General features: G+C 51.6%; 10 protein-coding genes; 7 read left to right on the top strand and 3 right to left on the bottom strand.

Annotated features, from left to right (window-relative positions):
• Positions 1 to 150: 150 nt before the first annotated feature.
• Positions 151 to 681, bottom strand: RCC_09868 (uncharacterized protein; the record flags this gene model as incomplete). XM_023775107.1 has 3 exons in its annotated part: positions 151 to 290; positions 347 to 391; positions 444 to 681. The coding sequence occupies 3 exons, from the start codon at positions 679 to 681 to the stop codon at positions 151 to 153; spliced, it is 423 nt and encodes a 140-aa protein (XP_023630875.1).
• A 727-nt stretch (positions 682 to 1408) lies between these two features.
• On the top strand, positions 1409 to 2623 carry RCC_09869 (uncharacterized protein; the record flags this gene model as incomplete). XM_023775108.1 has 5 exons in its annotated part: positions 1409 to 1577; positions 1632 to 1846; positions 1898 to 2083; positions 2141 to 2304; positions 2359 to 2623. The coding sequence occupies 5 exons, from the start codon at positions 1409 to 1411 to the stop codon at positions 2621 to 2623; spliced, it is 999 nt and encodes a 332-aa protein (XP_023630876.1).
• Positions 2624 to 3210: 587 nt separating this feature from the next.
• Positions 3211 to 3579, top strand: RCC_09870 (uncharacterized protein; the record flags this gene model as incomplete). XM_023775109.1 has 2 exons in its annotated part: positions 3211 to 3318; positions 3370 to 3579. The coding sequence occupies 2 exons, from the start codon at positions 3211 to 3213 to the stop codon at positions 3577 to 3579; spliced, it is 318 nt and encodes a 105-aa protein (XP_023630877.1).
• Positions 3580 to 3626: 47 nt separating this feature from the next.
• RCC_09871 (uncharacterized protein) lies at positions 3627 to 6041 on the bottom strand (the record flags this gene model as incomplete). XM_023775110.1 has 2 exons in its annotated part: positions 3627 to 5711; positions 5775 to 6041. The coding sequence occupies 2 exons, from the start codon at positions 6039 to 6041 to the stop codon at positions 3627 to 3629; spliced, it is 2352 nt and encodes a 783-aa protein (XP_023630878.1).
• Positions 6042 to 7359: 1318 nt separating this feature from the next.
• Positions 7360 to 8261, top strand: RCC_09872 (related to enoyl-CoA hydratase; the record flags this gene model as incomplete). XM_023775111.1 has 2 exons in its annotated part: positions 7360 to 7772; positions 7820 to 8261. The coding sequence occupies 2 exons, from the start codon at positions 7360 to 7362 to the stop codon at positions 8259 to 8261; spliced, it is 855 nt and encodes a 284-aa protein (XP_023630879.1).
• Positions 8262 to 8523: 262 nt separating this feature from the next.
• Positions 8524 to 11917, top strand: RCC_09873 (related to URB1 Nucleolar protein required for the normal accumulation of 25S and 5.8S rRNAs; the record flags this gene model as incomplete). XM_023775112.1 has 2 exons in its annotated part: positions 8524 to 9173; positions 9223 to 11917. The coding sequence occupies 2 exons, from the start codon at positions 8524 to 8526 to the stop codon at positions 11915 to 11917; spliced, it is 3345 nt and encodes a 1114-aa protein (XP_023630880.1).
• A 469-nt stretch (positions 11918 to 12386) lies between these two features.
• Positions 12387 to 14269, top strand: RCC_09874 (uncharacterized protein; the record flags this gene model as incomplete). XM_023775113.1 has 4 exons in its annotated part: positions 12387 to 13521; positions 13601 to 14006; positions 14090 to 14166; positions 14241 to 14269. 4 exons carry the CDS (start codon positions 12387 to 12389, stop codon positions 14267 to 14269), a joined length of 1647 nt encoding a protein of 548 aa, XP_023630881.1.
• Positions 14270 to 15199: 930 nt separating this feature from the next.
• Positions 15200 to 17758, top strand: RCC_09875 (uncharacterized protein; the record flags this gene model as incomplete). XM_023775114.1 has 3 exons in its annotated part: positions 15200 to 15300; positions 15355 to 15551; positions 15606 to 17758. The coding sequence occupies 3 exons, from the start codon at positions 15200 to 15202 to the stop codon at positions 17756 to 17758; spliced, it is 2451 nt and encodes an 816-aa protein (XP_023630882.1).
• A 1392-nt stretch (positions 17759 to 19150) lies between these two features.
• RCC_09876 (uncharacterized protein) lies at positions 19151 to 22983 on the bottom strand (the record flags this gene model as incomplete). XM_023775115.1 has 5 exons in its annotated part: positions 19151 to 19545; positions 19605 to 20594; positions 20658 to 20844; positions 20902 to 21187; positions 21245 to 22983. The coding sequence occupies 5 exons, from the start codon at positions 22981 to 22983 to the stop codon at positions 19151 to 19153; spliced, it is 3597 nt and encodes a 1198-aa protein (XP_023630883.1).
• Positions 22984 to 24065: 1082 nt separating this feature from the next.
• On the top strand, positions 24066 to 24814 carry RCC_09877 (related to Glutathione S-transferase II; the record flags this gene model as incomplete). XM_023775116.1 has 2 exons in its annotated part: positions 24066 to 24428; positions 24503 to 24814. 2 exons carry the CDS (start codon positions 24066 to 24068, stop codon positions 24812 to 24814), a joined length of 675 nt encoding a protein of 224 aa, XP_023630884.1.
• Positions 24815 to 25908: the final 1094 nt, after the last annotated feature.

A 25908-nucleotide genomic window follows, 5' to 3' on the forward strand; every position in this document is an offset into this window, starting at 1 on the left:
CTGCTGCGACATGCTAAGGTTCCATACACGTTGTGAGAACCTTCCACAAGATCCATGGTAGTGCCCCTACCACCCCCATACGTCTCGATTGCCTCCAAAGATAAGATTTTGTCGACAACTGCAACAGCGATACTAAGTAGTCGTTGCCATTCAACCAGTGGGCGCTGGATACGATGTGCTTGCGGCAGTCAGAGTGCCTGGCGGACAAGCATCGCCTCCACCAGTGGCGTTGTAGACGAGAACCTCAAAAGAGCCGAGACTATCGGTAGTGCTGGGAAYGCACGAAAAGACTGTAACAGAGGTCAAAGATTTGTTACAAGCCCAAAACTTCGGTGGCTTCACTCACTGTCGACTGAAGACCCGTATGCCTGGCCGATGGCAGCGTACGCATCTGAAAGTGGCATTAATTGGGGACCTGCACATCAGAGAGCCAGAATGCTTACCTCCAGTGCAATCCGTACTCTTGTACAGTACGACTTGGTTGTTGGGCTCCATGCCAATGGCCATCACCGAGTGGACATCGTCGCGGCCGAATGGGGTGCAGGGAAGACCGCAATTGAAGCCCGCCCCACCCCGAATCTCAGAGCATGCATTGTCGGAGGACCACATCAAATCCGCGAATGCAGGGGCGGATAGTGTCGCAAGGACGAGGAGGTTGAGGTTGATGTTGATGTTGAACATGTTGGTGAATCTGTCTGTCTTCGAGTATGTCTGTTGGCAGAAAGGCAGGCTCAAGATACTTTATATGTCCTCYCCGATGAGTCTACGTCCGGAAGAAGACCAATACTCTCGTCATCAGCATCGCACTCAAAGGGGCTTCGGAAGGATGCTACGCACCTGCTCTGCTGGTGGAAGGATGGCGACGAGAAATTAAGATTCCTTCAAGTGGAGACAAGGCGCAAGGAGGATGAAGTTAAACCACTAAACAGCTTGGCGAATCTCACTCCTTGCGGTGGTATCCGGTGGCATATCCTATCAGTGTCTCCCTACCGTTGAATGATGCTTGGCATGAGAAAACAACGTGCCTGTTTCATCGGAACATCCCTTTTCTTGGCCGCCGACTGAACATCACGTGGGGATCTAGTGATCTAGTGGGAAATTTTGAGTTAGGGCTTTTCTGGGAGGCAAGAAAAACAATCATCAACACGGCTCTAGTCCACGCCCCTCGGACATTCATGACGTGCAAACCAGCCATTGTGGATGTTCCTCCGACCGTTGAGGGAACTGTATCGAAAAAGGGAAAAGACCGAAGACAAGACGAAGTGGGCAGGAACCGAGACCGATTCTCATTGAGATATATAAAAGACTGATGTTCGCCTTCGAATTGGAAACATCAGCTTTCGCATTCCCACACTACCAGCAAGCTCATTCAAATCACCAAGCCACCTTTGAGCACCTTGAAGCTACAATGGCTTTCATCACCAAGGCCTCCCTGTTCCTCGTCAGCGCGACTATTGCAAGACTTGCAAGTGCTACCAACCTCTACGTCTTCCCAAACTCAGATTGCGACAAGAGCGGCTACTACAACACAATCTATACATCTGAAGGCACATGCTCCAGCACGATCACCTCGGGGGGTGAGTTTTATCGTCTCACGGCTATTTCGACCCACTGCTAAGCAAGATGTCCAGACGACAATTTCCAGAAGGTTGGCAACACTTCTGATGTATACCAAAGCTGGGCCCTCGTCGACGAACAGCTAGATCATGGCTGTGGGGTAGTCATTGGACAGGGATCCGGCGACGGAGTTCCGCCAGCCTGTGGCTCATGTATCCTTCTTCTGCACAACGCCGGCCAGTGCGTTGAAGTGGACATCAAAGCAGACTACTTCTCAACTCAGTGTTGCGTATGTCAACAATCAATCCTACCACACTTGCTCGCGCTAATGATTGTATAGGGTCAGGAATGTCAGAATCTGTGCTCACAAATTMCAGGGAAGCGGACTCTCGGTGAGACTACAGAAGCTCCGGAGGCCAAGGAGGCTGAGACAGCCAAAACTACACCCGACATTGGGAATTTGAAGAACCGTTCCCCGGTTTCTTCCTTGAAGAAGCGCAGCGACTGCAAGTTCTCCCAGAGCGGTGTGAGTAGGAGCAAATTCCAGCCCTGCAGTAGCCGCAGAAGCTGACAGATCGCCTAGGGTCTCTATTCGCAGGTTGGGGCCCCCGTCAAGGTCTCACCGACCTATAACACCTGCCCGAGTGAAAACGGTTGTTCGAACATGTATTCTGGCACGATTGAATCAAGCTTTTCGCAGGGTTTTGATGTCAGTGAATCTACTGAAGCCGGACTCTTCAAAGTTGTGTATGTTTCCTCGGGTGGCCATTCAACATTCGTAATTAACTGACTGTGATATAGATCTGAGACCGTCACATTTGGCTACAGTGCTACTTGGGAAGAGTCCAAGTCTTCCACCGTACAAAGCTCCGTCACCTTCAATCAAGGTCAATCGGGCTTCATAACCTTCAGTCCTTTGTCCCAATGCACCCGTGGTACTTTCTCTGGAGCTGACTGCGATGGTATGGGCATCCCTGCTGGTGGTGATCCACGTGCTGCTTGCGTTCCGGAAATCCTTGAAGGTGGTCTGCCTAATGGCGACATCAACGTGGTTACGGTTGCTTGAGTACGCAAACTAGCTGATTGAAGCTCTCCCGGCTCAACCAAACGATGAGCTCGCAACGATCAGAGGAGATTGATAGTGTGCGCGAGAGTAGTGTTTCATAGATTGATTCTTTGGTTTTTCGACAGTACTTTGAAATTAAATGCCTTGTCCGGACATCAAGGGCACCCTTCTTGTCTCTGCTCAGTGTTCGTGAGGGAGTTGAAAACGCTGCTCGTGTGATTGACCAAAGGACGATACTTGAGAGCTCCATCGTCAATCTGCTTTGATCCGACATGTCAAAGGCGGCTATAGATTTTGATCGATACTGAACCCCACCCTCACACTTCTCCTCTAGAGCTGTTGCTCCAGTAATATACAACTCCATTCTTGAGATTCTGGTTGACCTACAATAGCAGCATCCAACAAGCTTCTCCGCATTTCGGCTATAGAGGTCCACGCAAGCAACATAGTTGCCTTGCCGCTGGTCGCCTAACTCCGCCAAGCACAACTCCATATAAGCTCAAGTGATGCCCTCTCAAACATCATCAAACAACTAGTCAACCGATCCATTCTATCCACACTAAAACCCATACAAGAAATCACCCACAATGTCCCAAGAAACCTTCGTCTACGTCTCATACCCTCGAACGCCAGATATCAAGTTTGACAGCGAGTACTACTTGAGAAAGCACATGGCTCTGGTGGACGAGCATTGGGTTTGTCTTCACTCCCACGACTTGGCCGTTGAGACTAACAATGATGTGTAGAAACAATTCGGCTTGAAATCATGGACCGTGGTGGAGTTCCCCGAAGGAGATGCAAGTGGAATGCACACGCAAGCCATTCTGCGATTCGACAATGCCGATGGGTTTGAGAAGGCCATCGCGGCGAACATCCCGGAAGTCATGAAGGACATTGAGAATTACTCCAACGTCTCCCCGGTGCGATGGTTTGGTAAAGTGACGAAGGAAGGATGAGACCTGCGKAACACCTCATTGCTTTTTCCATTAGTATACTAAAATTCTCAAGCGACATTCATTACTTCTCCTCCACCTTGCCCATCATGATCAGTCTGGACCCTCCCCATAATAGCAAAAGCCTCCAGCTCCATATCTTTAATAATATCCTCCCCCATAGCCCTCGGCGTCCAAATCGGCAACTCAATCTTCTCCCACAAAGTATGATAGCCCGGCTCGGCCGAAGGAGGAATCTGCGCAACATTTACCTGCATGATATGACCGATTCGTACCATGATCCAGCACGCAGGACAACACCGTCTCGTAGAATCGAACTGCACTTGTGGGAGAGATCTCCAGAGATGCCTCAAACTGATGAATCGCTTCGCCTCGAAATCAAACGCGGTGCGAACATCGCCCTCTGTGCATGAYTTGATGATGTTTTCTCGCATTTGCCGGCCGTTGAGACATGCTGCGAGCGCCATGGCGGAAGCTTCGTGGTGTGGGGTTATACTGGACTCTGGTCGGATTGTTGTGGTCACCTTCCCGCAAAGTCGTGTCAGGCATCTCTTCCAGAACGGCAGCTGTTTGGATTGTCCTCGATCCATCTTGTGTAAGATTGACTGCAGCTTACGGCGATCCAGTCTCGCTTCTCTACCCGGTGGAGCTTTCAGGCTCTTCTTCACCACTCTATCCAAGCATTCGTTGAGTGAAAGGGTGCGTCGATGCTTCCTCTGCTTTCTCACAGTCACAATGTGGAGATTGAGGAGGTCGATCATGTTCGATCTTCTCTTCTGCTCCGGTGATCTTTTCTCTGCGTTGAATGATACCGTTTCGATAACTTTGAGATCGTGGTCGGAAATTTGCAAAAGGTACTTTTTTGCGATCATGGCCCATTGATCGTGTGGCGTGGCGTCTTTAGGGAGAAATCGTGGGTCGCCTTGGTTATCTATCTCAAGCTCCTCGTCATCAAGGGTGATCATGGCCGAGCTGCTCGGGTTAGTACAGACAAGTGCCCTCACTGGTGAGGATGAGCTGGCCGGGTCGTCCTTCTCGTTGAGATTTGAGTCATTGATGTGCTCGCCGAAGTCTGGCTCATCATACGCAGATGTAGCGCCAGTGACTTGCGACAGCCATTTCAAATGAACGTAGAGAATCGCCTCAAAGTTGAGGTGGATCTCCGACAGGCCACGAATCTCCCGCGAAAGCCTGTATACCGCAAACTTGATTTTCTCTTTCGCAGGGGTGGCAGAAGTGGCAGAAGTGGCCTTGAGCTCTTCTTCGGTAGGATTTGCTTTGATGGCGTGGATGAGTCTAATGAGCTCTCCTGCTTGTTTTCGGATGCCTAGCAGTCGTTTCGATAGCATGCCGTGGAATAACTTCCTGCCCTCGACGTCGTATACCGAACGCATCGGCAGGCTGGTCTGAGGCTTAAACTTCACACCCTGGTTGGTCCAGAAATGTACGAGCATTCGATGTTGATTCACGGACTGTTCTAGTGTCGGCGTGGGGTCGACACATGGTAGGCGATGAGCACGCTCCGGAAAATCACGGATGGGAGTCGTGAGGATGTCAAAGAGCCATCGCTGTCCGTTTTCTTCCCGGTATCCAGTCTTCAAACCACGCACGCCAAACTCGAGCCTTCTCAAGATTTTACAACAGCTGTTGAACACAACAAATTTTGTCAAATTGCAAGCTGTATTGTAACGTTCCTCCTCCGTCTCCGCCCGGTGGCATTCTTTTACGAGTCCCAACAAGCTCTCGACATGTTCCTTGTACGGTATCTCGTATGCYCCTGTTTGGTACCACTCATGCCACTGCTCAAGGACGAGATCGATGATGTCTCCTGGGCTAAGAGGGCCCTCGAATTTCCAGAGTTTGTAGCTGCTACTAATCTCCGAGAGAACACCCTTGAGTTGCTCCATAGGGGTGTTGAGGTCTTCGTAAGGAGAATCTGGCATTTCGAGCATGATAGTGAAGGTTGTACCACAAGAACTCCACACAAACTCGTGCATTAGAGATGCGACGTCGCCGTCGCGAAGTGACATTTCCAGTATTGGTAGGGGAGTAACATGCTGGAACTGGAGTTTTCTTCTCCGTTGCTCTTCGTCTTGCGTCTTCAGATTGTCCACAGTCTCTTTACTGCGCCTCAACTAGACGAGGAAGCCAACATTCAGCACGCTCTCAATCGTCGGGCGTCTCTGAATCAGACTCACCTGTACGTCGAACTTGGCTWGAAGCTCCGAGAGACCGCTTGCATACGCAAGCTCCTGGTCGGACAGGAATTCACCATCATTCTTAAGATGCCGCTCTATGTAGGCAAACATTTCACGTTTCATTTGCGCAGCCGCGGCTTTCTCCGCCTCTGTCAAGCCCGCATGTCCAGCTTCACCTGCAGCCGCGAGGTCCGCAGGTTCGGCTGCTGGCGGAGGTGGTTGCGGTGGTACGGCAGCATTTGCCGGACGGGGATACACACAACTCATTGTGTTGTTGCGATGTTGTAGACGATTCCCAGGTGATAAGCCGACCGAGAGGAAATGGAGGGGGGGGGGCATGAATTTCGCACTACGACCACAGCGACAAGGCGGAGAGCATCGGTACAAGTGACGTGCTCCATTCTACAAGTAATCCTGCAATGTGGCCTCTCTTTCAATTTGATCTTGAACTGTGGTACGGGATCATACAGGGTTGGCGGCGAGCAGGTGGGAGGACGGCAACGGGAACTCAAAGCGAACACAGATGTAGGTAAGGTATGCTCGGCGACTTTCCGACTGKGCGAAATCTTGCAACATGGAGACCCTCGTCGTTGGAGAAGGATGATAACATCGCGTTCGACAGTGCGAGATGGTCATTGCCTCTCCCGAAGATGTCCTGGTCAGCGTCAGGCCGGATAAGTTGGAGATTCGCCAGGTTAAAGCTGCGGTCATGAGGAAAGTGGTGAGCGGCAGTGTACCGTCCATCTCGTCGAAAGCCAATACTGAGTGCGTTGCCCATTGATCCATGGGGAGATGTATCCAGAGTTCGCTGGCGATTGATGCCACCGAGGAATGCTGCGGCAATCCCGCGGCAGCGTGTTCCCTACGCTCAAGTTGACATACCATCTTGAAGGCTCACGGACTCTGTGCTTGCTACTGCTCGCTTAGCTACGGCTGAGCTTGTCGACGTACACATGTCGGATGGCTGTACTGTATGGGCCGTGGTCCTTGGCGCATCCTAGTAAGGCGGTGTCCAATGCGTCTTCACGTTCGCGGCTTCGCTTGAGGGCATGGTCACACGGTATATTCTATTAGTCTTGCTAGTCTCTACACACTAGATGGAATGTCTTAGTAAAGTTGTCAATATGCTGCATCTTGCCGACAACTCTACGATGGAATGATATGTGCGAGAGGACACGGTGTGTTGTCGTCGTTTGTCTTCATGATCTTGTCCTTTCCACGGATGCGTTCAATATCGCGACATGATGACTTGTGAACGTTGTCGGCATCGCCATTCCTTCTCAGCTCCGGATGAAGACGGCTGAGATGGAAAATACAAGAAAGAAGTTGCCAAGTTGCATGGTCTAGGTAGGTACTATGACTTCGCGGACAGCAGCCCGTTTGTTCGCCGAGACAAAACTCCCTCCGCCTCGGCCATCGGCGTCCGGTTATTACGCAGCCGGACATTGATCACAGACTCCACCTTTGACCTCTTGGAGCAACGTGAAAGACACCACGCTTACTCTCGCGGTACAGTAGTAAACTCTTTTCCTTGACTTGACAAAACACATTTCCTCCTGTACTCCTCAACTCCACCAGCACAATTATGGCATCCACACCAAAGCTGACCACCCAGCCCCCGCCGACTCCAACATACGTCCTCTCCTACCCAGCGCCATATGTCTTACTCATCACGATCAACCGACCCAAGGCTATGAATTCCTTGCCATACGCATCACAGTGGGAAGCCGACGCACTCCTGCAATGGTTCGATGGCGAGCAGGAACTCCGCGTGGCGGTAATCACTGGGAATGGCAAGGCCTTTTGCGCGGGACAGGATCTTATCGAACAAAAGGACATTGCGAATGCTCGAGAGAAGGGCGAGGTTTTGGATCGTAGACAATTAGTACACCCTCCTTCGGGATTCATGGGAGTCTCGCGTCGTGTTGGAAAAAAGCCTGTGATTGCTGCTGTAAATGGCTGGGCTATGGGCGGCGGATTTGAGATCTGCCTTGGTTGGTGAGTACATCTTGAGTGTCTTGTTGTGTCAGTACTGATGTCCACAGTGACATGATTGTTGCGTCTCCCAACGCAACATTCGGTCTGCCCGAAGCCATGCGTGGTTTGTACGCCGGAGCAGGCGGCCTCTCCAGACTCGTTCGTCTGGCAGGTATGACCGTCGCAAGTGAGATTGCCATGGCCGGACGATTTCTGTCAGCTCAGGAAGCTGTGCAGTACAATATTGCGAACCGWGTGTCCAAGACACATGAGTCGGTGGTGCAAGAGGCAGTTGACCTTGCCGCCAAGGWGGCAAGCCTGAGTCCCGATGCCATTATTGTAACCAGGYATGGACTTCGAGAAAGCTGGGAGCAGGGCAGCGTTGAGCGAGCGAGTCAGGCGACTGATTCCAGGTATGGAGCTGGCCTGCGAGATGGCCAGAATATTGCCATTGGTTTGAGGGCTTTTGCGGAGAAGAAGGCTCCGAAATGGGTTCCTAGCAAGCTGTAGATTCGAGATTGTGATGCAAGTATTTCCATCGCAGTTCACTCATGGGGATGTCGATGTTGCGGTAAGCCTGCTTGATGATTGAGTGTTGCCATCTTCATCTCTGTGATCGAACTTCGAGAAGCTTTGCTAGCGTGGTGAGGGAGCGGTCCGCAGCTCGACAAAACAGGTTAGCGCCTGTTCTCTCCGAGTCCGAGCAACCTCGAATCGAAATCTTCGCCCGTGAACATCAATCCGACAATTCATACCACACCAAACCAACAAAATGTCGAAGCGGGAGTCAGTGGAAGAAAGCGACAGGCCGCCGAAGAGAGCACGTGCGGAATATCAGCCACGTCCCGTAGAAGAAATCCACTTTGCCGGGCAGCTACAAGACTTTTTAATTTTCCGCCAAGATGGAATCAATCAGCTACGACATGGCATCGCTTCTTTCAAAGCATTCCTCGAGAGCATTCTCTATCACCGRGAAGAAGACAATCGTGCCCGACAGATCTCCATCCTGCGGGAGTATCTAGAAACTCAAAGACCCGCAGATGCGAAGGATCTGGAGCGGCCGTTCCTTTCCCAGCTATGGCAGGCATGGTCGTTTGCGAATCAGAACAACAATGATCATCTATCGTCATCAGTATGTGCGATCCTGGCGCTCTTGTTGAAGACGTTGTCTGGAATCCTGGATCTTCGCGATCAGGGCAATCTCCTCTGCAAAACGATCCTTCAACATCAGCATCTCCGACTTGTGAAGCGCTGCCTGGATGCTCCCAAACACAAGGACTTTGTCATCTCACCATGCTTCCGACTTTTGATAGAAGTCACCACTTTCGATGGAGGTATCATGGCGAGGGAGGTGTACGAGAAACGAGAGCAGACCTTTGACAGCAGTTCGTTGAGGAGGAATCTGGGTATGGTGAAGCAAGAGTGGGTTTTGCCATGATTGCACAAATGAGCATATCTGACTTTCGCGCAGCATTCCCGAAGAGGAAGCCAAACGGCGACCATCAATACGATCCCTCACCATCCGATTCATCCTCGCATTGTTCAAGTATCTGCACGAGGGTGGAAAGATTGACATTCTCAAAAACAAGCCTCTCTGCAATGCATTATTCCAGCATCTTCGAGATGACCCAGCCGRTCTCATCAATGAACTGCTCACCACCATCGAGCAGAGCGTCTTGAAGGATGCAGAATTGCCGCGATCTGCCAAGCAGGCCGTCTTGAGCATTCAAAATCTGGAGAGGGTCACAGAGGTCGCAACACGCAGTGAGGAAGGTCATGCAGCATCGGAGAAAGCGTTCAGCTGGCTCAAGTCCGTCTCTACCACCCCACAGTATGGCTTGCTTCGGGACAGTGGGTGGTATCCGCCAGGCACCTCAAGCTCGGATGCTACTCGCTCATCGATCTTCGTTGATCTCGGCCTGGACAGTCTCGAATTCTACGACTCAGAAGAGCCAATCAACGTTCGAAATACAACCTTGCTATCCTGGGCCATGAGTCTCCGTGCACAGACGGATGAGCGTGAGCGCGAGCTTCTCGTAACCTGCTTCACGTCTGCACCGGAACTCGTTGCGGCTTACTTTGCAGACAAAACGATGCCCATGGAACCCAGATTGACAAATACGTGGATCGGCTATGCGTCCCTTCTCTTCGAGATTGTCCGTCTTCCAGTCCCCGCAAACTTTGGTCATGAAGAGGGCAAGGCATCATTGCCAGCACAAACCTCCATTATGATTGAGAATATCCTTCCACGCCCGCTGACTCAAAAAGTGTTGGTACGCTGCCTCAACCAAGGCAACGACTTGATCACCTTCTTTGCCATTCGCCTGTTGGTGCTGTCATTCCAAAAGCTCGCTTCCGTGCTTGAAGAGATGCGGCCTCAATCGAATGATGACCGACTGTGGAAAGAAGCTGCGAAAAGATTACAACAAAGATTCATCGAACGATGCCCTCCCATGAAGGATGTCATTGCTGCATTTCGCAAGATCCCGGATGACTACGAGCACTCTCTGCAACGCGAAGCAACGACCCGACTCCTTCGACTGTACTACGAGCACTCTCCTGGTCAGGCACTTGAGGAACAATTCGACGTCTCCACCACTCTCACAGCAGCGCTTGTCGGTAGTGAGGTCCCGACCGAGCGTATTCCTGCCGAGTTGCAGGCACTTAAGAAGTTGGAGCTGGAGCACCTCCTGGCTATTGCTCGACATAGCACCGGCATGAAGTGGTTCCACAAGCAGGGTGGCCTGACTTATACCCCAATTGTGACGCTTCTGAGGATTCATCGCAAAGACCCACTGAACAGACAAGTCCGATCACTTCTGCAGCATGTTCTCGTCGGAGAGAATGTCTTGCAAGAAGGATCTGCTCCTCTTGATGTTCTTGTTGCTAGCTTACTTGGACTTTCAGACGACAACAGTGCTTGGGAGTTTGTCGACGATTGTATTGGGCGTGCAACTCGCAAGCCGGTGAAGTACTTGGATGATCTTGATGTCATTGTCAGGAAGCTCCGATTGGAAGAAGCCGCTACAAATCGGCCGAGTCTGCTCATTGCTGTCGTTCTTGAGCAAGCATCGTTTGTTGCCTCCAAGATGGATGGCAGTGGGAAAGCCAAGGCTGAGTGGGTCGAGAAATATCTCTCCCTTTCTCATACCACCAATCTCGAGGACAGCAACATACTGGCGGACGTGTTGAAGAGCGTGCGCAGTCTCTCGGGATGGAATGTGACCAAGCCGAAGGATCTAGAAAAGGATTTGGAGGCAGTCCGACTGCCTGATGAAATCTCAAAACACAGTCAAAGTACCAAATCTACAACCACCACCGGGGACTCCGCTTTGAACTTCCAGCAACCTCCACCAGAACCCAAATCCCACCCTTCACTAACTCGCTGGTCACTCAAAGAAATCGACATGGCTCTCGAAGACGGTGACGTATCCTCCTTGATCCTCTGCCTCTGCTCCGAGCACAGCGACATCCGCAAACAAGGTTTCGCCCAACTCAACAAGGTCAAGAAACTGCTTCACACTTCCTCCTTTGAAAACAGCGCTCAAGTCACGCTATTACTAGGAGAAATGACCGAGACGTTTGAACAGCAATACTACGCACCCGACATTCCTTTCCCTTATATCGCCGGAGCATTTGGCGTGCGGGCGTTGCAAGTCCTTATGGAGCCAGCACATCACATCTACCCCAAACTCAACAGATATCTCATCCGAGGCCCAGAATGGCGCGTCAACAAAATGCCCAACTACTGGCTTTCCAACACCCTGCTCTCTCTCCCCGAAGACGACGATGGGTATTGGAAGGAAGTGCAATGGGTTCTCGACTGGCTCGTTGACGGACTGCGAACGCCTCAGGATTTGGAAGTTCTCCGACGCGGGAATGTCTTTGAAAAGGTTATGGGGTCGTGGAGTTCACCCGCTGCGAGGAGAAACAAACTCATTCAGGAGAGGGTGCTTGAGATGCTCTTCCGTGCGACTTGTATTGTGGGAGGGAGTGAGGTTTTGATTACGAGGAGTGGAGTGATGAGTTGGTTGGAGACTGTTGAGAAGGTGGAAGGGGATGTTGCAAGGAAGTTGAGGGAGAGGGTGCGGGAGACGTGTGAGCCTGGGAGGTTTGAGAGTTGGGCTAAAGGGGAGGGGAAGGGGAAGGAGGATGCGGCGGTGTGAGCGAGGGATGGGAGGTCTGGGAGAGTGTCAAGAGTGGTTGTATAAGTGTAATATAAGGAGTTCTTCCACAATCTCGACTACAAGAACTTCCTTGATGATATCTGGTATGAATTGCAATGTCAATCAATGGTGTTGTACCTAGTCAGATATCATCAAGGTCGACCGGACCCGATGTGACGCTTCCATTGGTTGGATCATGGGCCAAGTGAATGTACCCCGCCCCCAGACGGCGGCGATAGGCTAACCCCGAACATGTTAGTATCCGATAACGATCGATTGATTACCCTGACATCATCCGATCCTCCCACCTCCACCTGCCATGAAACCAAGCTCTCCCCAGACAAGGCAGTCCAGCATTGCTCTCGGCATGTGAAGCACAGCACACCAGAATCCCTCCATCCAACCCTCCAATCCATCATCCTCCATCCCACCAACGCAAGCAAGCATCTCCTCCATGCCGACGAACCCGATGGCCGCCCAACTCCTCGAACTCAGCCACGAGCTCCTGCACTGCATCTTCATCGAAATCCTCCCCTCCGACCTCGCCTCTTTGACGGCAAGCTGTCGAACCTTGCACTCATACATCAACGGCAACAGACTCCTGCACAAAGATCTCTACATTCGACGCTACGACCCACCACCCGAAGATACAGATTGGGAAAGCGCCCTGCACAGCAACGTCCAATTGGAAAGACTGCTGGTCTGTTCATCCCGCCCGACCAAAAAGGCACACTTGGGGGTTGTAGCAAAAGGAGTAGAAAGACTCGTGGCCACCGCCGCGAAAGATGCTGCACAGAGTCGGAATATCTCCCTCCTGAGCGAGGCATTCCACGACACGGACAATATTGATACATTTCTCTGTTCCAGCTCGCTGTTCGATCGAGCGGGGAATGATTTACAATCACCCGCGGAGACGGAAGAATTGCGACAAGCGAGTGCGAAGTTACATTGCTTGTATGGCGTGCCGATTGATGTCCTGCCTTCAGCGAGCACGTTCACGAGTCTGTTGCTCACGCATCTGAATGGTGTGACGGGAGGCTCAGCGACGATCACGCTGAGTAGAATGGAGGATGGCAGTTCTTCTTCTGCGGGAGGACCGCCTTCGGCATGCACGAGAGCGGCGACGAGACCGTTGGTGACGCATACTTTTGCGAGGAGTAAAGTTTATGATTTGCGAGAGTATTCGGAAGGATCGCTGTGGGGACCTTTTCATGGGGATGGGTCGATGCGAGTGGATTGGGAGAAGGTGGAGGCGATTATGATTGTGTTGGGGTTCAATTTGAGAAAATTTGCGGATCGGAGTGGAGGGAGGTTCCCAAGGGTGTGGGAGGATGCGTTTGTGGGTGCTACGGCAGGGTCATATCGGTCGCCGGGGAAGATTACTGCATCCGAGGAGGAAGGTGATCGAGAAGAGGAGGAGCTGGAGCCGGAATTGAAGCGAGTGAGGGATCTGGCGTTGGATTTGGATTCCCGAGATCCGTATGGTGTGAGTGGGAGTTGGATGCGAGTCGTGTGTTTTTTGGACTACAATGATCTCTATACCTTTAATTTCACCGACCGGCTTCCGGATGGAGAGCGCAGGGAACCGATTGATACGGAGGAAGGTACGATAACATTGCGCGAATGTGTAAGCCATCCTCCCTTTTCTACTTTCCTGCTGACCGCATCTATGTTTCATGACAGCCATCCGACTGATCCGCATCAAGCTGCAAGTCACCCGCATCGACCCACCCGGCACCCCAATCGACGACGACGACAGCGAAGGCGAGGCAAACTACAGTGATGATGAAGAATGGGGCGACGAGCCATCCCCACACAGTCAGCAGGATCTCTCCGGGGAAGATTGGAGCAATTTCCACGGCGAGAGATTACCCATTGTGCATTTCCGCGGGACGAGTAGGAGTTTACACGCGAGTTGGGATCCGAATGCCAATTCGAGGATTCGTGGGACCGTGAGACAGACTCCTGAGGGGGAGATTCGATGGACTACGTTTTCCATTTTCCATGGCGAGGAGAGGTGGAGGAGTGAGGGGGTGCAGGTTGGTGGGGTGGGGAGTGCGAGGGGCATTTTGGGGAATTGGTTTGATAAGTATGTTCTTCTTCTTTCCCTTTTTCTTGCTCGAGGTACTGAGGGGTGGGCGGGATGCTAATCTTGGTTATGTGTGATTGTAGGGATTTCGATGATCATGGACCTGCGGGACCGACTGCTTTCTGGAAGGAGAGCGATGAGTTGGGGGAGGACAAGGGCAGTATGTTGGGTCCTGTTTCTTGGGYGTGAATGGTTGATTGAGGCTGGAGATCTGATTTGTGTGGTGATTTTTAGGGATGAGCTGGTTGCCGAGTTTCGGATGAACTTTATGGGATGGATGGAGATGGGATGATAGACGGAGATGGGGTGAGATGATATGGGATGACATCTCATGGGAGCGACATGGGTTTCATGAGGAGTATCAGGCATGGTTCATGATTATGATGTTGGTCATGATGTGTGGGACAGCGAACAAGGCGAGAGGTATAGCAGACCTAGGTCGGGTGGAGTAAGTGATTGATGGCATGCACAGGTCGCTCTCATCTCCTGGCACTCTTCCTGATCATGGGGAATGGTTCTCATTCTCATTCTTCCCGCAGATCTTTGAAGCTTTCCCACCATCTTCTCGCTCAAGCTTCAAACTGTCATGGGTCATGGGTCATGGGTGATTGAGTATGGGTGGTGATGAACAAGACGACGGAGGTTTTAACAGACCCCCAAGACTCATGGAGCTGATGAAGCATACGGAATATGCTCGACATTGCACATCTTCATGTCATGACACCATTGTGCAACTGTTGTGCAGCATCAAAAGTTCAGACGCAGCCTTTGATGAAGATTCAGGGTCCAGTTGTGACAGCACCTCAAGCGAAGACACACGACATCGACCGCGACGTCAATCTTCACTTTACTCACAACAACACCCACCAACACCCCACCAGATATTCCCAACACCAGCCAATTAATATTGCACCGCCAGCGTCTTGTTCGCTTTACTGATTGCCTTCCCTCCTCGTAGCTATCACCGCAACCCACTCCCATTGCATTGCACCCTTTCCGCTCCCATCGCGCGCTTTTTCCACCCTCATTGATGGTGCACACTCATCAGTTCCCTTCACGTCGCTGCTGAGAGCGACAACGACCACTACTACTACTGGCCTACACCGCCGCCCACTCTGCGCTCGCCCGTGCGTGCGGCACAGCTACACCCCTCTCCTCCCACTACACCACGGCGCACCCCTCTCCCCACAACAATGTCCATCCGCCACTACACCACCGAAGAACTGCTCGCGCTCCGCAGTTCTCCCCTCGTCGCCAAACCGGACAATTTACCCTCAATCGAGCAATGGCTAGAGTTTGTCTACCTGGAATCTGATGGGGTGAGGGAGAAGCTAAGGATTCCGCACAGTGAGTCCGCAAACGCCAACCAAGCCTCCGATCGCAATGATCAGCGACAGCAAGTCCCCAAAGACGGCGGCAACAAGAGAGATCGACGTCTGCACAGTGGAAATCCCACTGCTCCAGAGGCCAGTCCTATGGGTGCCTTTAGCACGGGACGCCCGACGTTGGGGACGAGGAATTCCACAGCGAGGGGCGCTGCGGGAGGTGAGTGTTGTGATGTGGAGGAGGGATGAGTGGTGACTGATTGGATTCGCATAGATGACATTTCTTTGGGACCTCCCAAGACCAATTTCCCTTCGAGCAGACACACCTCGCGACTTGCCGATTCCGCGGGTGATATTCCCACCACCGACGACGCGGAGAATACTCGCGCCAAATTCTTCTCCGACCGACAGATGATTAACCGGAGAAGTGGTCTGCAGGACAAGGATGGCAGGGACAATCGTGACAGCTGGACGCGTGCCGCGGAGAAGAGGGCGCTGGGTGGGGGAGATGATGATGCAAAGATGGACAAGAACGATCGTTACGGCAGACATGACGCTGCAGACCGCAATGGATTCGGCGACAAGGGAGATACGCGATGGAGCAACGGCCGTGGAGAGGAGCGGAGACAGAACGGAGACAGACCAGCGGGCGGCGGATGGCGCGAGCGGGAACAGGCGAGGCGCAACAATGGAGACCGACATGATGAGAGGGAGCCCGAATGGATGGATGACCCCGTGGTGAAGAAGGATCAAGAGTTGAACTTTGCCATGCCCAAGTCGCAGGAGGAGTTTCAAAAGTGGAAGGACAGTATGAAGGTGCAGGGAGATGTGGGGGCGGACAAGGAGAAGGAGGTTGTGGAAGCACCTCCGCCACCACCAGAGCCCAAGCAGACCATCAAGCTGGAAGGCTTCGAACCTGGTGGTTTCTTCGCTTTCAACGCTCCGACTTCGACATCCACACCTCCCGCTGGCGCAGTACCGGGCAAGACTCCCGGCAAGGCCAAGACGAGTCGCTTTGCGTCCATGTTTAAGCCGCCGGTTGAAGAGCAGCCTCCAGCACCAYCCTCGGAGTCGCATCTACAAAAGGCTGCCAATGGCTTTGCCAAAACAACAGCAGAGGATCAGGAAGGTTTCAACAATGTGTTGAAAATGCTCAATAGTGGATTGAAGATTACTCCTCCAAGTGAATCTCCAGCTCCTGCTGCCTCGGCGCCGCAATCGCCGCCGCAACCCACAAGAGCCGGTGCGAATGGATTTGGCGCCAAACCAAAGAGTCGCTTCTTCCAATCCCAGCCGGAGAGTGCTGAGAGACTGCAATCCCCTCACCAAGGTGGCGTGGAGGTGCAACATCAAGACCCCGCTGTACGACCTCCTCAAGAGACGCCCGAACCCAGCAACATGTTCAACGCGCTTAGGGAGCAGCAACCTCGTCCTTCTTCGGGTCGTGTCAGCGAGCTCGCCATGTTCGATCCACCATCCCGTAGCGCTCCCAGTCCTGACATCAACATCCAAAACCTTCTCGCCCAGCAGAGGCAGAGGCCGCAGATGCACAGTCATGAGAGTCAGAATCTACTCAACTTGTTGAAGAAGAGTGATCCTACACAGCAGCCATCAAGACCACCCAGCCAGCAAACCGGCGGCGGTGATCAAGCGCAATTGCAGAGGTGGTTGGACCATCAACACCATGCCAATTCACATGGTGGTGGCCCTCCTCCAATGGAGACCTTTGCGCCGAAGCCAGCAAGACTACCTCAACACCCACCTGGTCTGTTTGAGGAGCAACTGATGAGGAACTTTCCCTCGAGGGAGGATTTGAGCAGGGAACAGCAGATGCCACCTCCTGGAATGCCCGAGCCGAGGAGACAGCAACAGCAGCAACAGCAGCGTGCGCCGCCGGGCTTCTACGATGAGAGGGAGATTCTGATGCAGCAGCAGTTGTTGCAACAGCAGCAGATGAGACGCAACTTTGGTGGTGGTGATGGACCGCAGCAGATGCCACCTCAGCCACAGGTATTCCGCAAGCCCCAGCCACCACCTCAGCATTACCAAGGAGGTGTTGGAGAGTATCACATCACTTCCCCAAGCCTGGGTGGACCACCACCTGGTTTCCCAAACATCCCTCCGCAGCAGCTTCAGCATGGTATGCCGAGACATCCTCCTGGTTTCGGTGGTCAGCCACCTCAGCAACATCCCACTGCACACTTCCCCCAACAGAGGGAGCAGCCACCTCCTGGATCCATGCCGCCTGGTTTTGGGCCACCTGCTGGTGCACCTCCCGGATTCTACGGTGCGGGACCTCCTCCTCCTGGGTTTGGAGGTGCGGGTATGRGAGGCGGTATGGATGGGATGCCGCCGCAGGTGCCGCCTGGTATGAGGGGTAGACCTAGTGGTCAGTTTGACGGGTATGGTGAGGCGAGACGAGGATAGACTTCTTCTTTAAGAGTTGCAGGTTGTGTGTTGTGTGTGGAGGTGGGATGCGGTGGACAGTGGAAGACGTGTTGTCATCATTCATCCATTCATTGCAGGATGGGGACAGACTGAGAGCATCCAATGATGACCATCTCAAGGGATCTCGAGGATAGGAGCGTCCGTGTTTGGCTTGCAGTTGTTTGTTAAGGAAGATGATGAGCAGCGAGGAGCGTGGAGCGTGGAGCATGCAAGCGACATTTGATTGATTGACGACGAAAAGTCTCAAAGCAAAGAGAGATCTTGTCTGTGTACTATGGAGGTCCACTCGACTCCCTCTGATTGACTGGTTTGAGTTGTTGTTGTTCTATAGCGAGCGGAAAAATGTTTTTTGATGTGTGTGTGTGTGTGTGTGACCGAGATTGAGATCGAGGATTCCTGTTCCTATGCCATGGCGAAGTCTCTCATGACTTACGTGTTCTTTTGGTCATTATGAATCATATTCCTGATACATAGAAATGTTCTAAGTGTGATAAGTCGTCTGCCAGTCTGAAATAAAGGTGAGGAGAGTCTGTTCTTGACTTACCCTACGAGATTTCCCCTCCGCGATCTACTGACTTCGCTCTGTAGTATATAAGGCTTTGGGACACTCGGTTAGGGAGGTCTTGACGGATAATCTTAGTATCAGAGAGATACCCCAACCCTAACCCTATAGAATGCACACTACAGACCTAATTAGAAGATATTGATTGGTAAGGGAGAGATGTTCTTTCAAACAACATCCATTAAGGAAGATCCCTCGCCGAATGCATTCACATTAAATATGTGGGTGATATTCCATCCTTCGAGTTCATAAAATCATCATGACTTTCACAATTCAAACATTACTGATATATCCCCTCCCCTCCTCCCTTCTCCAGATACCTAGACCCAAAGCTATAACGTCCCTTTTCAACAACACTCTATTGCGCTCAAGCCGGTTACATCCAATCTAACAATCGCCTGACCCTGGCTGCTGCATAAGCGAGGTTTGGAACCAAGGTCTTGCAATCCATCCGCACGAAGCGGAAATGGATCCGTTTGCGAGATGGAGGTACGCTGGATGCAACCAGATGGATTTGCATAATGGAGCTTTGCTGGAAGTGATTGATTCTTGTTCGGTAGGATAGGAGGCCTGTTGTGGCAGTCCAATCACATCGGGAGATGTTGCTGATTCGGACTCCGTGCGCTGCTGTGGGATTCTGGACTTTGTTCCTTTTTGGCAGGGACTTTTATATCGCCAATCGGGGCTCGTTCTTCTCAGTTTGAGTCTGACCAGGAAGGATGTAGAAGGTTTCCATTCGTCCAGATAGTGGCGGAGCATCTTCAAGGGTATCATTCACTGATCGACAAAAGCCGGATGAAAATATCCCCTCACCCAGGTTTTTTACTCAATCTCTCCAGCCCAACCTCAGCAACCAAAGCCTCCATCTGCGGCACCAACTCGGGAATACGAAAAGGTTTCGTAACAACCTGATCCATACCGGCCTCAATAGCAAAATGAATCTGCTCCGACCTCGCATTAGCCGTGACGGCAATAACAGGCACATGGCCAAAAATTTCCCCGGCTTTCTGTCGTTGTCGAATATGTCGTATGCAAGTCAATCCGTCCATGGTCGGCATTTCCAGATCCAGTAATACAATGGAGAGGGGTGTGGTTTGGCCACAGAAGGAGGAATTTTGGAGGAATTCTAGACATTCTAGGCCGTGGTTCGCGAGGTGGACGACGCAGCCTGCGCGGCGGAGTTGTTGGGACATTACTTTTTGATCTGGGATATCATGTTAGTAATGGAAGTTAATGAAGGAGGGGTGGATGGAGAGGACTCACTGATGGTGTTATCCTCAACAATCAACACATGCAACTGCTGCTCGTGTTCGTGTGAGGTTTTCCTCTTCTCCTCCAACATCCTCGTACCCTCTTGTGCAATCTCTCTCACCTCCTCATGAAGAGTGTCCATCTCCTGAGCAGAAGGAGAAGGACTCCTCTGCGAATTCCTCCTGGAAAGGGGACGAAAACTCTCCAACAGCGTCCCATCAGTCAACAACTGCTCGACCATTTGCCCATCAACCCCTTCAGCCGGCAACACCGCGCTCCCTCGTCGAGAAAAGACCATGGGACTCACAGCCGCACTAACCTCGACCCCTTTCCCCAAATCCTTCACCAGCACCTCCTCAGGCACCCACCTCTTAGCCTTGACATAAAACGTAAAAACCGTCTGCCCATCCCCACTCGCCACCCCAATCTGTCCTCCTTGTAACTCACACAACTCCCTGGAAATAAACAACCCCAACCCACTCCCTCCATACTGTTTATAAGTCTTGGGACTAGCCTGTTGAAACCTCCCAAAAAGTACCTTCATCTCCTCATCATCCAACCCCTTCCCCGTATCATAAACCGCAATTTGAATATAAATATCCTCTCCATGTCCCCACTCCGGAGCAGGAGTTCGACAAGGACGATTATACCTCTGCGGCACAAAATTAATCCCATGATGCTGTCCCGTGGGTTTCTGATAACTCGCCCCGACACACAATCGAATTTTGCGGATTTCGGAGTATTGCGTGAATTTTATACTGTTGGTTAATAAATTGATCATGATTTGTAGCAGGCGGGACGGGTCGAGAATCACCCAGTCGACGTGTAGGGCTTCGTAGGTGGGTTCGATGCAGAGKGTTGCTTCGATTCCTGCCCGGTCGATTTCCGCTTCGTACATTTTGAGGGCTTTTTTGATGAGTGCTGGGGCTTGGACTTTGTCGGGGGAGATTACGAGGAGGGAGGCGTCGAGTTTGGAGAGGGTGAGGATGTCGTCGACGATTCCTGGAAATTACACATTATAGAGTTAGTGTGTTTCTTCTTGAAGGAAGTATTCATATAACTCACGCTTTTGATGCTGTCCGCAGAGAATGATGGTCTGTGCTGCATCGATCAAGTCCTCGGTGACGGCCGCACTCAAAATGACCTGCTCATTCAAGATCGGTGCATCACCCGAGAGCGTACTGACGATGGAATCCGCAGACTGCAGAATGGCAGAGAGAGGATTCCTCATTTCATGACTTGTCATGTCAATCTATCCAGTCATTTTATATCAGCAGTCATTCATTGGGGAAGGATTTGTTTGACCTACAAAATTCTCCGTCTGTCGTTTATTCTCCAAAGCATCCTCAAGTCTCTGCGCTTGGATTCTCTCGGAGAACTTTCTGTGTGAAATATCATAAACCCATCCTTGAACAGTACTTACAGACCCATCAGGATCAATCTCGGGGAAAGCTGTGGATTGCACCCAGTGCTCGCCCGAAAGTTCTTGCCCGGTAGATCTATCGATTGACTTCCACGTCTTCTTCAATCGATACTCGAGGGAAACAGGCACCTTTTCATTTGTGACTCGGTCCCACGCAGCGATGAAGCGGTCACTGTGTTGTGTTGTCAGCGAGATAAAAGCCCGTCTCCTGGTAGAAGAACGAACTTACATGTCTTCATCATGAATCACTCCCTCCCAAGCACCGGCATGCGGCCTGCCAATAATAGCATGCGTCTCTCGACTGACTCCCAGCAATTCCAGATATGCGTCGTTGGCATACAATGGCTTCCCATCCTTGACACAGAACATGTACATGCCAATCGGGGAGGAAGCGGCCATACGTGAGAACTTGGCCTCGCTCTTCTCCGCTTGAAGAGTGTACAGTCGAAGCTGCTGGGTAAGAGAGGTGGTGATCWCATCGGAAACAGCTTGTGCTCTTCGTTGTTCGTCCGGGAGGGAGATCAAAGCTGCAGCCTTTTCGACAATCTCCGCGTTGATGTTGAGGAAGAGTTGGTAGGATGAATTGAGAGGAGTCCTTGGAGCGACGCCGGTAATGAGAACTCCTAGAACATCATCTCCCGCAGATCGTAGTGGAGATACCAGTGCAGTACGGATTGCATCTCCGTAGCTGCGAGATGGGATGGGAATGGAGAGCCAAGATGGTAGAGTTCCGTCTTGCGTGCGAATGTATTTGGCAGTCCGGGTTTCCCACGCCTCGGAGCAGTGATGGACGAGATCAACAGTGTCACTTTCCATCACAGGTAGCGAGATCATGTCGAATAGATTGGGGTCTTCGTCTGAGATACCCACGGTTCCGGCGAGGACGAGCTTCTTTGGATGATTGGTGGTTGATTGTGACTCGCACGTCGATGATCTGCTCTCGTCCTCTCGTTCCGGTACATCATCAACAACAGCGTAGAGAATGGCGAATGGGATGTCGACTTCCGCATCTTCCATGCTTTCCAGTACTGCCGTCCACAGATCCGGCAGCGTATCGGCCTTTTTGATCTGGTTGCTCAAGTTGTTGACACTAATTCTCCTCCGATCATCCGTCACTTGCGCCGAAACTTCTGTAAACTCATCGACAAGTCCCACTCCATTTCCCGTGGCAGGATCAATGATTGGCACCAGGCAAAAGTTCCAAAACGTCTCTTCCGGAAAACCGTGGCGTTCCAGAAACATGGGACAATTGGTGAGTTTGGTGGAATATCCATTGTACGCCGCTTCGATCATGGGCTGCACATCCTCCCAGAGTTCCGCCCACGCATCCACAACCGACTGACCCAATACTTGAGGGTGCTTGGCCCCGAAGACTTCAATACACGCTTCGTTGTAGATGAAGGTCATGCCCTCGCCGAAGATGAGCAGGCGCGGATCCGGATCCGACATGATGTGAAGGCAGTATTGGCGGAGAAGGGGCGACCATGAATGCATCGGTCCGATGGCAGTGGCAGCCCAGTCATGATTGCGAATCAAGTCGATCCAAGGAGAAGCATTCTTGATGGCATGTCTGGTCCAATCGAGGGAATCCTCGTTCATCATCACATCGTCATTGGCCATCTGTTCTGTATGTCCATTCCGCTGTTCMGGTGTATTTCCTACTGGCAGCAGCATAGAAGCCACACAATGCCGATGGGATATGACTCTCAGCCTCCATCTTCGCCCCTCCAAAACCCGACCATGCAGCAAAGCCAGATCTTGCTCTGGCGAATGTGTCCGCTTCAATGCCTCTTTCAATCCCCCCAGCTCTTGATCCACACCCTCCAGCTCCTCAAAAGCAGCGTTCAAGTATATCTCTTGCCATCCCTCATCCGACGTGACACGGAAAATGGCCGTAGCCGCGGCCTCGAGGGACAGGTAGGCCAGTAATGCGCCCAGCTCTTTCTGCTCGTCCACGTCCATTCCCATCGCCCCTTTCTCGAGACACCATCACCTCCAGACACGCATGATATTAGATATTCAACGAGGACATGTACAGAGAGGGACGCAGAATCAACAAAAGCAGCACAAAAGATAACGCGGTTGAGCGCGGGTATGACTACGCGAAGCTAGGTACTGTCGTAATTGGGTGAGACGAGAATCTAGGCTTCTGTGGATAAATGGCCCTCGGTCAGSCACTCCACCACTTTCACACGCCTCTTCTTTGCGGGAAGCTCAATCGGCATTTTCCAGTCGATGTCTTTTATGTGTACTGATACGCTCTACCACTTTCAACAACACGCACGCCATTCCTTCAACAAGGCAGGACGATCCATGGCACGGGCGAATCTTCGACATGGACACTCGACGCCAGTCCGGGGAACCTGGCGCCGATCATATTGTGTGTGTGGGTAATCGGTCCGAAGTCCGCGCCGATCAATCCACTCACACTTTGCACATTTCCATGTGATATACCCCGATGGATGACACAAAGAATGAACAATACCTTCAACTGAGAGGAACTTCAAAAGGCAAGTCCTGGTGCTCATTATATTGCTTCGTTTTGAATCAGTTCCCGCCACAAAATCGACTAAATCTTCGGACATGCTCCCCCCCATTTGCTACCCGATGCACGTCAAAATCTCATCCACCGTCCAATACAGCAGAGCCCAATCAGCAATGCTCTTCTCATCCATTTGGGAGAAGAGATTGACATATATATTGATGAGAGAACACCCTGGAAATTTCCATTGAGATGCTGCGTCTACCCCTTCATGCACTTTCCGCATTTTCATACCTTCGCCCATCACTTCATTTGACATCTCCGAGAAAAACAGCATCAACACTTAACATGATACGACAGTCCAGCCAAGCAAGCAAGCAATCAGCGGTCCTTGTGACGCAACCAAAGCCGGAAACATCTCCCCCCTGCGAAGCTATTCCATGCCCCACCGCAGTGAAAAGTACCCCTCATCATCAGTATAAGAAAGTCATCATTGAACCCATCCGTCCTCAAACATCTCCCAACATAAACAACCAAAAAAACCCAGACCCCTTCTTCATCATCCACCATGTCCTCCACCCTCAAACCCCTAACCCTGCACGCCCACAGCACAGGACCCAACCCCTACAAAATCGCCGCGGCCCTCGAATTCCTCTCCATCCCCTACACCGTCAAACTCTGGCAATTCGGCGAGGGCCCCAACGGCGTCAAAGGTCCCAACTTCCTCCCCATCAACCCCAATGGTCGAGTCCCCGCCGTCGAAGACCCCAATACAGGCGTCACGAGTTGGGAAAGTGGAGCGATCATGAACTACATCTTGCGAGTCTATGATAAAGAGAATAAATTGGGTCCTAGGGGAACTTCGGAACAAGATCGCGTGGATTTTGAGAAGTGGGAGTACTTTCTGTTGAGTACTCTTGGGCCAATGATGGTGAGTATTATTCATCCCTCGGCATTGATCAATCTGAATGGTCCCGCTGATATGTCTTTTTTTCACTCCAAAAGGGCCAAGTCAATTGGTTCACACACTACAACTCCACCAAAAACGAAGATGCTCGGAAACGGTACGAAGTGCAAGCATATCGAAACTTTGAAGTTCTGGATGGCCAGCTCAGTCACGGGGATGGGGATTTCATCTTGCCCGGTGCTACGCCTACTGCTGTGGATTTGCACTTTTATCCCTGGGTGAGGTCGTATGAGTATGCGCAGTTGAGTTTGGAGAGTTATCCGAATGTGAAGAAGTGGGTGGCGGGGATGAAGGAGTTGAAGGAGATTAAGGCTGCTTATGAGAAGATTTCTGAGGGGGAGGCGATGTGATTGTAGAATGCAGAGAAGTACATACTTAGCAAATCAATACATCACATGTCGACTTGAACAAGACAATGACCTACAGGGAGATTTTTACTTATAAGACGCAGCAGATCGAGGGCATTGAATAGGGGGAAAGAGGTTCCGCAAAAACCGCCTTATTACCGTTGTCTGGTCTGGATGCTCAAATCAAGGATGTCCCAGACAAGGTTCTTCATTAAAAGCTGCGATGGGCGACTGGGGTCGTAGGATATGAGCGGTTTGTTGGTCTTCACTCGTTGTTCAAGCATCAAACTATGCCGGGAACCTTTGAGTACGTACCCGTGTACGTATCGACAACATCAGCTCCTATTTTCCCGAAAGCTCGGCATGCCATGGGATGCGTTCCTTCCTGGCCACCGTAAGAACATGTCAATAAGGTCCGTCGCAGATTTGGTGGGCAAGGCGAGTACCATACGCTCCAACGGTTCTACCATACATACCGTCCACTGTCTAGGCTTGATGTCATGACCTGGGAGCCTCGCTCCCTCTGGTTGGTGAAGATGGTGTTTTCAAGGAGTAACGTGCAGCAAAAGCAGACCAAATCAAGATTTCCAGGACAACTTGTGATACTTATCCACCCGGCAACTCTCCATCTTCAATCTCTGGCTCTCGGATGCATCGAGACTACATCTCCTAGCAGATTTGAGGAAGTCACCTGGCTCAGTCTCGCATCCAAGGCCGCATCTCTGACAAAACATTCGCATGTCGTGGATGTAGGGTCCTGGAAATGCGGGTTCTGGTCGACTTACCCGTTACGAGAAGCTTCGCAATGGAAAGCTCCACATTCTGCGGGATGAGCTGGTGTTTGATGTAGTCCCAGTACGAATGGAATGTGGCCTGTCCGGAGCAACAGCCTCGTTGAAATCATACATCAGACAATGAGAACAAAGTACGCCTTCTCAAGCCATGATGGAGAGGAGATTTCAGGAGAGTTAATGTATTCCCGTCGTGTCTGTTGGATGATCATCAGGGATTGCGATCGATTGGGCCACAGCYGCCTCTCACTCGCGATACACCAAGACAAAGGATGAGATGGTGTCCTGTTGACGTTGATGCAATGT

This window comes from Ramularia collo-cygni (assembly GCF_900074925.1).
Source record: "Ramularia collo-cygni strain URUG2 genome assembly, contig: RCC_scaffold20, whole genome shotgun sequence".
NCBI classification, from domain to species: domain Eukaryota; kingdom Fungi; phylum Ascomycota; class Dothideomycetes; order Mycosphaerellales; family Mycosphaerellaceae; genus Ramularia; species Ramularia collo-cygni.